We start from the raw sequence: 15137 nt of genomic DNA on the forward strand, positions 1-15137 counted from the left end.
TTTGCTGTGTAATGGTGGAAGAATAAAACCTTTATTAAGTATAGCTCTATGGTGATATTAACTATAGCTCTATGGTGATATTAACTATAGCTCTATGGTGATATTAAGTATAGCTCTATGGTGATATTAAGTATAGCTCTATGGTGATATTAAGTATAGCTCTATGGTGATATTAAGCATAGCTCTATGGTGATATTAACTATAGCTCTATGGTGATATTAACAATAGCTCTATGGTGATATTAACTATAGCTCTATGGTGATATTAACTATAGCTCTGTGGTGATATTAACTATAGCTCTATGGTGATATTAAGTATAGCTCTATGGTGATATTAAGTATAGCTCTATGGTGATATTAAGCATAGCTCTATAGTGATATTAACTATAGCTCTATGGTGATATTAAGTATAGCTCTATGGTGATATTAACTATAGCTCTATGGTGATATTAACTATAGCTCTATGGTGATATTAAGTATAGCTCTATGGTGATATTAAGTATAGCTCTATGGTGATATTAAGTATAGCTCTATGGTGATATTAAGTATAGCTCTATGGTGATATTAACTATAGCTCCATGGTGATATTAACTATAGCTCTATGGTGATATTAACTATAGCTCTATGGTGATATTAACTATAGCTCTATGGTGATATTAAGTATAGCTCTATGGTGATATTAACTATAGCTCTATGGTGATATTAACTATAGCTCTATGGTGATATTAAGTATAGCTCTATGGTGATATTAAGTATAGCTCTATGGTGATATTAAGTATAGCTCTATGGTGATATTAAGTATAGCTCTATAGTGATATTAACTATAGCTCTATGGTGATATTAACTATAGCTCTATGGTGATATTAAGTATAGCTCTATGGTGATATTAAGTATAGCTCTATAGTGATATTAACTATAGCTCTATGGTGATATTAAGTATAGCTCTATGGTGATATTAAGTATAGCTCTATAGTGATATTAACTATAGCTCTATGGTGATATTAACTATAGCTCTATGGTGATATTAAGTATAGCTCTATAGTGATATTAACTATAGCTCTATGGTGATATTAACTATAGCTCTATGCCTGATAGCTCTATGGGGGTGATGGCACTTAATCATGGTGGCTTTCTCAGGAAACCTCATCCTAACCATGCAAGTCTTCGCACATGGTATCTCTACCTGCAACAACTGAACTTTACAGGAACTGAGTAGCGCTGGTAATTGACTTTATTTGATCATGTATGCCCTAATCTACTGAATGAGAAACGGAGTGACGATGCTCTTGATTTGTTGCCATTGATTTGGAGGAGGTCATGCTACAGCCGTTGCAATACAAAGCGTTTTATACAACACTGTCCTCCAGTGTTCAATGTGGAGATTACATAGGCCACACGAGAAAGAGACAAGTCCGGGTAGATGGGGCAAATCCTGACTTCCATTTAAGTCTAATTTATATAGGATTCAATCCATATCGCAGAAGTATTGCGGAAGATCCGCATTATAGCGCTATTGAAATTTAAAGACAATGTTCCCGCGTCCGCGGAGACTGCATTCACGGTAAATGTTGCATATGTCGGCTCATTATGAAATTACCTTTACATTTTAACATGGATTGTTAGCGATATTGATTGAATCCAGACCTAACAGGGGATTTCCACTATCAGCGTTAAATCATTTAGCCACGCTAGCTTCATCCTCATGTGGGTGCTAGCAAACAAAAAGCATGCTAGGTACTGTTAGGTATCAACAGCCAATCCAGCAGAGGCTGGAAGCCAAAGTGATTGGTCAATGGCAGAGTATTTGCATAAAATTCAGCTATCCTCAATTTTGACCCACTTCGCTTCCCTCTATTGAAAATGAAAGGATTTCGATGTTTCAACGTCCCTTGTCGCCTGCTATGGAAACCCACTGTAAATATACATTTAGGATTTGCCCCATTATCTTTGAGCTGAACCCACTTGAAAGAATGAATCTTATTCAAACATTTATTTGATCCAATTCTTTGGAATGTAGTAGTCATTGATCAGTCAGAGACAACATAGGTATTGAAGCTGACCAGGGAGTCAAATGGAGCCCTATTCCCTTTATAGTGCACTACTTTTGACCAAAGCCCTATGGGCCCTGGACAAAGATATTGCACAGTATAGGGAATGCGGACATTTGGGTCCAAGTATAGAAACATAATTATCTCAGTCAATAAGGCCTTAACTGCTTAATCATTTTTTCTTTTCTTTTTTTTATATCTGGGATGGCAAATTACATTTAGCAGTATTGGGAAAAAAAAACATTTTGTAGAAAAAAATGGCACAGACATTTGTGACAGTACAAAAACATAAGGTGATATAACATACCAACTAAATATAAACATTACGTAAGTAAAGAGACGTGTATAGCTTTTTCAATAATGAAAAACATCTCCATAATTGTACATTTCAGAATTATATCATGTTATCTGAAACCATATAAAATAGTTATCTGTAACACTGTCTTATCCTTCTCTCGCTTTCTCTCTCTCTTTTTTTTCACAAAACAATATCATAAACAACACAAAGATCTTTTAAATATATCAGTGCAACATTGTTTTCACATCTTGTCCTGCAGCATCCTTTCCTATTGAAGAGGACCACACCAAAACATTAGGCGCTTACATTTTTGAGTGGTGCAACCATAGTTACAGGAATGACTCATTCTAATTCGAATGATTCTAATCCTATGGAATATGGAATACCATTAAGAGTTCAAAGCAGAACCATGAAGCAGCTGTCTAACTAGGTTGCCTGAATGAAGGAAACATAGAAGCTCAGATAGACCCTGGCCGAAGGAATATACGGTATAGCTACATTACATCCATTCATTGAACCTTGGATCCATGTTTTCGCCGTTTTATATAGTACACCGTTTTTCATGAACTCTTTACGTTAGCGTTCAATACAGACAAAAGGAGAGCACATAGGATGTAAGCTACAGTACATGAAAACAGCATGGCAGAAGAGTATCTTTCATTCTAGCAAGGTCCATCATTCTACCATAGACATGTAAGGCCAGTTCCCCAGAATCCAGATTAAGCCTTGTCCAGGACTAAAAAGCATTCTCAAAGAGATTCTTAATCTGTGTCTGGGAAACTGGCCCAAGTATTGTCATAGCAGTGTCATACATCTTTTTTCTCTCCTAGAGATGTCTGTTGTCTGGTTGCGTCCCAAATGCCACATTATTCCCTATATAGTGCACTACTATTGATCAGGGCACGTAGTGCACTCTAGGGAATAGGGTGTCATTTCAGACACAGCCGATGGGCTCTTCACTCTCTTCTTGTTAGGCCTTTGTAGCAAACATAACCAATGGCCATAATAACACACTCTTTTCCCAGGCAGCATTGTGAGAGCACCAATGGAACATAACAACACAAAATACCCATTAAATACATGATGACATCCAGACAACATCACCTATGATACAGAGAGCACAAAGAAAGGATACTGCAGCAGTTAGTATTTTTTTTTTTATATAAAAGGCCGCTCAAATATATTAAAACCTATGTACAATAAGTTGGATGTGTCATGTACTATGGGGATGGCAAGAAGTCCTGCCAATCTGACTCCCCCAGCCGATGCCTATGTACTGCTATGATGATCAGAACAGAATCAGACTCTACCAGTGGATGCCTACTTACTGCTATGATCAGAACAGAATCAGACTCTACCAGCCGATGGCTACGCACTGCTATGATCAGAACAGAATCAGACTCTAACCAGCTGATACCTACTCACTCTTATGACCAGAACAGAATCAGACTCTACCAGCCGATGCTTATTCATAACTATGTACAGAACAGAATCAGACTCTACCAGTGGATGCCTATGTACTGCTGTGATCAGAACAGAATCAGACTCTACCAACCGATGGCTACGCACTTCTATGATCAGAACAGAATCAGACTCTAACCAGCTGATACCTACTCACTCTTATGACCAGAACAGAATCAGACTCTAACCAGCTGATGCTTATACATAATTATGTTCAGAACAGAATCAGACTCTACCAGTGGATGCCTATGTACTACTGTGATCAGAACAGAATCAGACTCTACCAACCGATGGCTACGCACTTCTATGATCAGAACAGAATCAGACTCTAACCAGCTGATACCTACTCACTCTTATGACCAGAACAGAATCAGACTCTAACCAGCTGATGCTTATACATAATTATGTTCAGAACAGAATCAGACTCTACCAGTGGATGCCTATGTACTACTGTGATCAAAACAGAATCAGACTCTACCAGTGGATGCCTATGTACTACTGTGATCAAAACAGAATCAGACTCTACCAGTGGATGCCTATGTACTACTGTGATCAAAACAGAATCAGACTCTACCAGTGGATGCCTATGTACTACTGTGATCAAAACAGAATCAGACTCTACCAGTGGATGCCTATGTACTACTGTGATCAAAACAGAATCAGACTCTACCAGTGGATGCCTATGTACTACTGTGATCAAAACAGAATCAGACTCTACCAGTGGATGCCTATGTACTACTGTGATCAAAACAGAATCAGACTCTACCAATGGATGCCTATGTACTGCTATGAACAGAATCAGTAGAGAAAAGGCAACACAAACTTTCAAAAGGCACTGTCGGAACTAGACACAGGTCTAGGGCCAGGGCAAGCACCCCTCTGGATACACACACACACACACACACACACACACACACACACACACACACACACACACACACACACACACACACACACACACACACACACACGCACATACACACACATATACTCACACACGCACAAAATGCACAAATCGATGCAGACATACAACAGAAATATAACATGGCCAGCTAAATAGCCAGCCGCACGTCAGGATAGGGAATCAAAGTTTTTATGCTCTTTCTTTCTGTGAAACAGTAATGACTTCAGAAGAAAAATGAAAAATCATATATTTTCAGAAGAAAAATAACAAAAACATGATAAATACTTTCATATTAATTGGTCTCAACACCAGCATCTGATTACATAAAAACAAAGCACGTCACAAAACTAAATCATCCTTTTTGCTGTACACATTTTCTTTATACACAGTGCCCCCCTACTGGTAAATTCCTTTCACTGCAGCTCCTGAGAATATCATGACTCGGTCACAACCTCCTACCATCTCTACGGCTGGCTGCGTCCAAAATGGCACCCTATCCCCTACATAGTGCACTACAGGGCACCCTATCCCCTACATAGTGCAGTATATATGGAATACGGTGCCGTTTGGGTCCCAACCCTACGTCCGGTGGTCTAGTTCCTCCAGCTATGAGGCTGCTTGTGCTCCCTTCCCTCAGAGGAAGCTCACGCCTTTAGCTTACGCCTCTGAGTAGCTGTTCTGTGCATTCAACTTGCTGTCCTTCTTTAGCTTGACTCCGTCCACCAGCTCAAAGTTATAATTCTCCAGAGCGGACAAGTTCCTGCTGTCGGACATGTGGCCGTGTGAGCAGGCACAGTAAAGGACGACACCACAGATAGCCCCCAGCAAGACCCCCAGAGCGCTCATAGCGATGATGGTGATGAGGATGGGGTCCAGGGTTTTCAGCATGTTGCCTGGGCCACCCAGCTCGCTGTTCTCCACTACCGCTGGGTAGTATGGGTCTATTGCTGAAATGGAGACAGAAAAAAACGACTTTAGTGGCCTGGGGTGGTCTATCAGTTCCTGCCGCTGCCTTCGGAACGCACATGTATGCCAGTGCTGGTGTGGGATTGAAACTGGCCCACGGCCCTTCTAGCACACCATCTCTCCTCCTTCCTTTCCTGTCTCGCTTCACTTTCTTTTTTAAGGATGGAAAGGGCCTTAAAAAAGTATGAACAGCTGGATACATATAGGCATAGCATAGGTTAGACGTTAGGAGGCTCGTCACCCACAAGCTTTAAAAAAATATTATAACCATGAATGAGCATTGAGGTAGTGTACTTACGGTATATGCAGATCTCTGTTGGCTGGGACGTAGGAGCCTCTGGTATATCTGGATCTAAAGGGGGAAAAACAACACCCATCCAAAATGGCCACGTTATTTGAGTTGTTACACATCTTAAGCAGGATCAGAAGTGTAATAAAGCACCAAAACTAGAGAGCAAAGAGGGTTGCAAAATTCCGGTAACTTTCCCAAATGTCTCAGTTTTTCCAGAAAACCTGGTTGGAGGAATCTGTATTTCCTGCTTATTTCCTACTTATTCCCTCCTGATTCCAGGAATATTCCAACCAGGCTGTGCAGCCCTAGCAGAGAGTTATAGGCCAGGGCAGTGACACTTACCCTTACACTCCTCTGTTGTGAGTCCATCCAGGATCTTGATATTGTCCAGCGCGATATGTCCTGTGCTCCTGTCTCCCACTCCCTCAATCACCACCTAGCAACAATAACACAAACATATTGGTGAAATACTGCTATAAAGTGCATTACTTCTGACTAGGGCCCATATAATGCATTACTTCTGACTAGGACCCATATAATGCATTACTTCTGACTAGGGCCCATATAATCCATTACTTCTGACTAGGGCTCATATAATCCATTATTTCTGACTAGGGCCCATATAATCCATTACTTCTGACTAGGGCCCATATAATCCATTACTTCTGACTAGGGCCCATATAATCCATTACTTCTGACTAGGGCCCATATAATGCATTACTTCTGACTAGGGCCCATATAATCCATTACTTCTGACTAGGGCCCATATAATGCATTACTTCTGACTAGGGCCCATATAATCCATTACTTCTGACTAGGGCCCATATAATGCATTACTTCTGACTAGGGCCCATATAATCCATTACTTCTGACTAGGGCCCATATAATGCATTACTTCTGACTAGGGCCCATATAATCCATTACTTCTGACTAGGGCCCATATAATCCATTACTTCTGACTAGGGCCCATATAATCCATTACTTCTGACTAGGGCCCATATGGTGCATTACAAGGGAATGTGGTGCATTTGGAACCTAACCTAGGTCTAACAGGCTCATGACCAAGGTCTAGCCTAGTGCTTTACCTTATAGGGTGTGTTAGAGTGGGGCACCAGCACTCGTCCCTCCCTCCATCGGCTGCCCTGGTGTCCACTGACAGTCCAGAGTAGTGCCTCAGCCCATCCCTCCTCTGTCTCCCTGCTCTGTTTGATGTGCAGGGTGCCAGCGTGCTCCCCGAACATGTGGTACCAGAAGGACACACACAGGTCTGTGTCAGGGGCGGTGATGGGCAGGCTAGCTAGGCGTGCCACCCTCTCCTCCATCCTCTCCTCCTCTGCTTCCTCCTCCTTCCTTTCGGTCTCAGCAGCCAGCTGCATGTAGATGAAATTTCCTGGACCTCCTTTAGAGGGCAGTAAGAGACAAGCTAAGTAGCTATTTGCTGAGTCCATGTTCATTGTGATAGTCCTTATTTACTACAGTAATATTATTGTGTGTTGTGTGTGTCCACATGCACTCTGTGGTGTGTGTGTGTGTGTGTATGCATTCTCTGTCCTCTCACCTGTGTGATCTAGGTTGGGTCCTTTGTGGACTGTAGAGGCCCCGCTGGTCTGAATCATCCACCCAGCACCCGCATCCGTCTCCAGTGTCCAGCCGCAGAACGACGGGTTGCCCGCCCAGCCAAAGTCACACGCAAACCACAGGTACTCTGGAAAAGAGGTCAACCTTGTAAGTAACCACGCTCGTTTCCCCTGGCTAAGTGTAACTATTATTGACTTAATGTTACACAACGTGAATAGAGAGTGAGGTAAGGAAGTAACAAAGTGTAATTTCCAATATCCCTCGAACAAATAAAATATATTAAAATACTTTTGAACAGCTGAAGAAGCAAGCACATCATTTTTCTTCAGGAAAATTACAATTTCTTACAGTAACTTGAAGGCACTCACACTTAGATACAATATTTCATATTAAACAAAAGACAGATTCACAGATCCATCATGTGTTTAGTACCAGGAGAAGGAAGACTGAAGGAACCTTCCAGAGAGAAGGGAGGAGTGCCACCAGAACAGAACAGTAATGAAGACTAAACCATTTCCAGAATGTACACTACAAAAAACTTGTTTTTCATCCCCTCTATGCCAGCTACAAATGGGCCCCTATTTCCTATATAGTGCACTACTTTTGGGCCCTGGTCAAAAGTAGTGCACTATAAAGGGAATAATGGGCTATTTGGGACAAACCATAACATGGCTGCAGTGGTTAATCACAGCATCCAAATTAATGCTACAGCTATGAGTAAAAATAATGCTTTAATATTGCAGATAGATTGTGGCTTCTATCAATCTTTTGTCTGCATCATTTTCAATCCCCATGTAAATTATTTTAAATATATTTTCCTTCTTTTTTATTTTCCCCTAACCGTACCACCCCTCCCCTAATTGGAGTAAACTAATAAACAATAATACTCAGGATTCTACTTCCAGCTTATACATACTATATACATTTTATGGACACATGTTTGACATTAGCTATCTTGTTTTTTACTTTTACTTTTTTTACAAAGAATGTTTATTTTGTTGTCAGACGTTGTTGCAGTACTCAGAGAAGAACTAACTGTTGTTGTGCCCTCTGGTTGTTGTCATATGACTCTTTTGCTCAGTTAATTGAGACTCAAGGCTCCTTTTTCTGTTTCTGCAGTTATGTTTTACCATCTCAAGGCCAAACACCGGCTGTGTTCCAAATGGCACCCTATTTATTTTAGAGCGCACTACATTAGACCAGGACCCAGCATTGGTCAACAGCACACATAGATCTGACAACATCTCTGTAGTTTGGATGACATCAATTATATAGTCAAATCTACCATCCTGTTCTGTATTTCATGTCAAAATCCAACCATGATTATCTGCCTCATTTGCTTTATAGACAGACAACGAAAGAGAGACGGAGAGAGGGATGGATGCATGAATGGATGGGTGGAGTACATGAGCCGGAAGTTTATGGACGTTCTCACCTGGTATGCGGTCTCCCTCCATGATAGGGTCTGCCACTGTGGTGTCACCTGTCAGACACAGATGGGCACAGTCAGTGGGGTTCATGGATCAGAGGGTGGGTCAAACCCCCAGTCAGGGATACAAACACAATTGATGGATAGATAGATCAGATATATTAGACAGATAAATATTTGTTTATTTGGATCCCCATAAGTAATTGCAGAAGCAGGAGCTATTCTTCCTAGGGTCCACAACAAAATACAAAACATGAATACACAAGGACAGTAACACAAATGTAAAATACAATGATATACAAACAATAAATCCTCTAGGTTAGGGTAGAGAAGAGTGAGAGAGACGTGATGAGGATGGATAGATAGAGAAAGTGTGAGTGTGAGAAGGAGAGTGGGATGACGAGAGAGAGCAAGGGAGGCTGGTGGTCAGCACCTGTTGTGTCGTAGTCCTCCCCTCCTGTTCCTGTTCCTGTTCCACTGTGACAGCTGGCCTGCTCGTCGTCACACTCTTCTGACGTCGGTGCGGGCGTGGTCACAGACGCAGTCGTGGTGGCAGCGAACGTGGTTACAGCAAACGTGATCGCTACAGGCGTGGTCGGTGGGAGAGTTGTGGGCTCTGGAGAGGGAAAGAGAGAGGAGAGAGTGAGGGGGGTGGAGAGAGAGAGAGAGAGAGAGAGAGAGAGAGAGAGAGAGAGAGAGAGGAATCCTTCAGGGAAATGATACCTCTGCTGTTTGGTTGTAGTAAGCAGCCAGTTTACAGGTCAACCTTTGTGATTGGATTAGGGGATATGGCCGTTTGTTTGATTTTAGATGATAATGACACTGACATGGTGAAACCAAGCAGGCTTCCAGGGCACATGGTCTGGGTGGATATAGGAAACGATCCGGTAACATGAGACTGTGGAGAGAGGCTGGTTGCTACTGGTAGCATGATCGATACAGAAAGTCGGAGTGTGGAGAGCCAAGTGTGGAGAGCCTGGTAGCTGCAGAGGGGTTGGAATCAAGGTGTGAAGGAGAATTGGGAATATAATTAGAGTATATTGCTCATAGTGGATTTCCCAATGCGGCCCTGTGAGTGTGAGTGTGTGCTTGCTCCCAAGTGAGTGTGTGTTCGGATGCTCTCATGCTCTCTCTTTGATGTGGAGATCATATTGATTGAGACAGATAAAGGGAGCCACCACACTCCCTCTCCTCTTTTTTCCACCTCTTCTCCCCTCCTCTCCTCTTTTTTCCACCTCCTCTCCCCTCCTCTCCTCCTCTTTTTTTCCACCTCTTCTCCTCTCCCTTCCTCTCCCCTCCCCTACCCCACCGTCTGGCCTGTACTAACTGATCCTCATCTTCCTCCCTACTAGGGTAACCAGACACCCCACACCAGACCTAGAAATCCTCAACCCTCAGTCACTCACTCTCCCACCCCCACTCCCACTCCCACCTCACCCCCACCTCAGCCCCACTCCCACCTCGCCGTCCCACTGTGACTATTCCGCTCCCCCCAGCCCAGAGTCAGGGCAGCCTGCCCTGGCACGCGTCAGCCTTTCATGTCTTAACCCTCCCACATAACACACTGACTGACAGGTAGGGTACACAGTGTCATCAAGCAGAAAAGTCTACACAACTACTCCCCCTACTGCCCAAGGCTTGTCACTCACCCAGGTCTCAGGTCTGTAGTCAGGAGTAGGTGAGTGAAGCCTATCTGGGATTCCATCTGTGTGAGGCCACTATGGTTGATGTCTATCTCTAGACCCTGTCAGAGGGGTCCTTTAATCCTAATACTGTACTGCTCGGGCGGCTCCAAAGTGGCGCAGCGGTCTAAGGCATTGCATCTCAGTGCTAGAGGCGTCACTACAGACACCCTGGTTCGATTTCAGGCTGTATCACAACTGGCCGTGATTGGGAGTCCCATAGGGCAGCGCACAATTGGCCCAGCGTCGTCCAGGTTTGGCCGGGCTAGGCCGTCATTATAAATAAGAATTTGTTCTTAACTGACTTGCCTAGTTAAATAAACGTTAAATTATTATTATTATATATATTTTTTTAAATAACGCTAGTTTGGTCCAAGATCTGTTTGTTTACTCTGTTGCTGTCGTTGTTAAGCAAAACTGTGTGTGTGTGAGATGTTTGCACTATCTCACCCTGGATCTCACAGCCCAGCAGCTCCAGTCTGAGGCCCAGGCCCTCGGGGGTGGCTCTCTCTGGGTAAACCCTGAGGAAGCGAGTAAGCAGAGGGCCCAGCGTGCGCAGCTCTGGGGTGTCATGGTTCTGGTTTCCAATAAAGATCTGGAAGAGAGCCAGGAGAAAAGGAACGTTTGTTAGTTAGGATTCACACAAACACATGCATGCACGCAAACATACACACACACACCTTGAGGCTCCAGTCTATTGAAAAAGAATCTACTTTCTATCAAAACAAAGCACATTTCTTTGAAGACCTCTAGGATCTATGAGTTCCTCCTTAATATATTATTTAAAGCGAGAGGACATGTGAAAATGGTTAGCCCGTGCTGTGAGCAGGTAGTGGGAGTCCGGGACACCAGGCCTGCTACCACCATGGTGCCAGGCCCTAGGTTCTTATGTTTCCCTCTAAAACGCTCAATCAAAGTGAAGCCTGGTGTGGCAGTTTGAAAAACATTCTCTCTGCCTCCCAAATGGCTCACTATTCCCTATAGAGTGCACTACTTTTGACCAGAGTAGTACACTATATAGGGAATAGGGTGCCATTTGAGATGCTGCCGGGATGTATGGCTGAAGCCACTGAAATAGACTTCCTCTCTATTCGTCTTTGAAGATTGGAGGCTGGAAAGGAGCTTTATAAAAAGACACAGGAAACAGGGCAGGGGGATATCTAGGGCGGCATCCCAAATAGCACCCTATTTTCTATGCTGTAAACGACTTTGGACAAGAGGCCTAAGGGCCCTCGTCCAAAGTAGTGCACTACATAGGGAACAGGGTGCCATTTGGGACACAAATAAGATCTTCCTCTGTCTGCCATAAATCAGGAGTCCCACCATCTGGAATAGATGGATGTTCAATGTCTTGTGACCGTGACAGGGAGTACGAAGAGTACTGCTGGATATTTGGACTAGCTAGGTGCTGATGGCTTCCACACACTGACACATCATCCTTGACTTGACCAACAGGATATGTTGCGCTCTTGTCAACATCACTCTTGGCAACATCCTATATGATCGTAATGATTTTCTATTGATCAGTGGGTCTCTGTGGGAGGAGGTGAATTCCAAACATGAATTCCCAGGCTGCTTCCCTTACCGTAGGCTTGGCATCGTTGTCTTCATTCACCATGGTCCAGTCAGAGCCGTTGCTGCTGTAACCCACCTTGAACCTCTTCATGAACACATTCTTGTCTCTATAGAATAAAAATACAACTTTATTGATCCAGAAAGACACACAAACACACACAGGTTCCAACTCTCTGGTTGCTGGCCCCTGTCTCTGTCCTCTAGGCTACCTACCTGTGGTGTCCTCCCTGGATAACCAGGCCGCTGACCAGCTTGTCCTGGCCCAGGTCCACCTGCAGCCACTCGTTCCTGAAGGGCTGTCTGGTCTGTTGCTGGGTCCATCCCGACCTCCCAGTCAGCAGTCTGGCGTTTTCCGGTACCCAGCCACGCTCCGCGTGCGACGACGCAGTGACCTGGGCGTCTGAGATCTGTCCGGAGACCATCCCCAGCATGCCTGAACAGGGGTAGTCTGCGTTTGTGAGTGTGTGTGTGTGAGAGAGAGAGAGAGAGAGAGAGAGAGAGAGAGAGAGAGAGAGGAGAGAGAGAGTAGAGAAGGGATCAGACTGAGGTTGTGTTCTCATGGGCTCTGGCCAAAAGTAGTGCACCATATAGGGAATAGGATGCCATTTCAGACACATCCACTCAGTCCTGAGATCTTTGTGAGTTATCTTGTGATTTGTCTTTGTGGGAACCACAGCAGGAGAACATTATAAATATGGTATTACTCTGTTCCTCACTGCAGGGCTAGTGTGTGTGTGTGTGTGTGTGTGTGTGTGTGTGTGTGTGTGTGTGTGTGTGTGTGTGTGTGTGTGTGTGTGTGTGTGTGTGTGTGTGTGTGTGTGTGTGTGTGTGTGTGTGTGTGTGTGTTCATGTGTGTGTATCATACGAGGTGGCTGGGCTGAACTCACAGAGGCAGTATAACTGGAGGACAGAGACAGACGGTCTATTTCCTCCTTGTGTCATTCCAAGCTCTTAATCATCTTGTACAATACACACACACACACACACACACACACACACACACACACACACACACACACACACACACACACACACACACACACACACACACACACACACACACACACACACACACACACACACACACACACACAAACACTAGCCCTGCAGTGAGGAACAGAGTAATACCATATTTATAATGTTCTCCTGCTGTGGGAAATAAGAGAGGATGGATTTCTGGGAAGAACCAAGTGCTGTGCTTAGTAATATCGTAAATACTGGATGTACGGTGACTCAACTTGCCTTTTTGCCGTTTTCCATTGCACTTTTACAATGAATAACTACCTAGCATGACCCTCGACCGGCTTTGGAAGCAGTGATTATTCTAAATCACAAAGCTGTCTTCTGCACAGCCAAGAACAGGATTAATTAGATTTCTTAGAGCACTGGAAAGCATGGTAAATAGGGTCTAGATTAGAATGAAAATGTATGTGTGAGTGTGTTTGCGCGTGCATTTGTGTGTGTGTGTGTGTGTGTGTGTGTGTGTGTGTGTGTGTGTGTGTGTGTGTGTGTGTGTGTGTGTGTGTGTGTGTGTGTGTGTGTGTGTGTACCTGAGGTCTTGCAGCCGTAAACCTCGAAGCGCATGCATATGCCTGTCTCCCAGGACATGGGTCTGATGCGGACGTAGCGTGCCAGGGTCTGCTTGGGCAGGAACGACCTGGCCACATCTGTAGGGTTGTGGTTCCCCTGGAAAATCTGGAGGAGAAGATGAAGAAGATGACGAAGAAGATGATGATGAAGAAGATGATGATGATGAAGAAGATGATTAAGAAGATGATGAAGAAGAAGAAGATGAAGAAGAAGAAAAGAGGAAGGAGATCATCTGATGTCCAGCAGAAACATCTTCTGCTTTATTCGAGAAGAACAGAGACAAAATTGTTTACCTCAGTCACTTTTGTTAAATAGAAATGTCTGAATCAGTTCTGTAAAATAGGACAGATTTCCCTGGTGTTTTTTGTCCAGAGTACAGGATATCTGCCCTATTGTGAAATGTGTGGTTTTGATTTTCAAATCAGACTGAAGCCAGTCTTTCTATTACTCATGTATATAACCTCTCTAGATTTCTTCCTTCTAGGGAATTTGTCCTGGCCACTGTTCTCTTGCTTCTCCTTTACCTGCTCTTTGGGTTCTAGGCCGGGTGACAGTAAAGACCTTTATGACAATTTAAACAAAAGGTTTAAAAATGATCTAATGAGTCAGTCTTACCTTCTGCTTTGAGCCCTCCTTTATTGTGACCCAGTCCTCTCCATTGGAGCTCACATCCACTTTGTAGGAGCGGACAAAGTACTCCTTCTTGGTTTCCTTGGAGATGGCGCCCTGTGTTCCCACGGCTGAGACAAAGCGGAGAAATCCCAGGTCCACCTGGCAACACAAACCAGAAACACCCAGTTAGCTTGAACCCTATTAGCTCATGCATTAGGAAAAACAGAGAGAAAGGACTGAAAGACCTGCACAGGGAATAGTGCTGCTACCCAAGGCTTTATTCCTGCATCCAAATCAACCAAAACATTTTGACTTCACAGAAGTCTTGCCAGGTGCAAACAGAGAAAATAGCCAATTAGTTAATTGGTTCCAGGACAACTCTCAATGTCCTGCATGTGGATGAGCATCATATACAGTGGGCTTAAAGGCAGGAAGTTGCCAACTAACCTGCTAACCGTGTTAGAAAAGATCTGACAGAAGCCACTTCCAGCTACCTGTCGGGGGGCAGCTACTGACAGAGCCACTCATGATGTGGTCTGTTAAGTGGGTTGTCAGTGTTGACCATGTTAAAACACTCTGTATGAATGAACATAGGGGCTCTGCCTGCTTTCTGAGCAGGGCGAGGCCTGTTAGGCCGATTGTGGGGGACAGGACGGAACCGGTGGGAAGGCCATAATGCCTCTGACGGTGAAAACAGGAGCGT

The 15137-nt window shown here is 43.8% G+C and overlaps 1 protein-coding gene across 1 annotated transcript in view; it reads right to left on the reverse strand.

The window, feature by feature from the left end:
* Window positions 1–1974: 1974 nt before the first annotated feature.
* Window positions 1975–15137, reverse strand: part of LOC120055863 (neuropilin-1a-like) — a 53318-nt gene continuing 40155 nt past the window's right edge. The window contains exons 7-18 of the mRNA XM_039003890.1: window positions 14438–14593; window positions 13783–13927; window positions 12446–12680; window positions 12243–12339; window positions 11108–11252; window positions 9409–9591; window positions 8982–9029; window positions 7527–7673; window positions 7054–7367; window positions 6311–6404; window positions 5975–6028; window positions 1975–5657 (exon numbers count right to left, since the gene is read on the reverse strand). Of these exons, the coding sequence (XP_038859818.1) occupies window positions 5368–5657; window positions 5975–6028; window positions 6311–6404; window positions 7054–7367; window positions 7527–7673; window positions 8982–9029; window positions 9409–9591; window positions 11108–11252; window positions 12243–12339; window positions 12446–12680; window positions 13783–13927; window positions 14438–14593 (1908 nt within the window). The 3' untranslated portion in view covers window positions 1975–5367. The remainder of the gene's footprint in view (window positions 5658–5974; window positions 6029–6310; window positions 6405–7053; window positions 7368–7526; window positions 7674–8981; window positions 9030–9408; window positions 9592–11107; window positions 11253–12242; window positions 12340–12445; window positions 12681–13782; window positions 13928–14437; window positions 14594–15137) is intronic.

Source organism: Salvelinus namaycush, chromosome 11 (assembly GCF_016432855.1).
Source record: "Salvelinus namaycush isolate Seneca chromosome 11, SaNama_1.0, whole genome shotgun sequence".
NCBI lineage: Eukaryota > Metazoa > Chordata > Actinopteri > Salmoniformes > Salmonidae > Salvelinus > Salvelinus namaycush.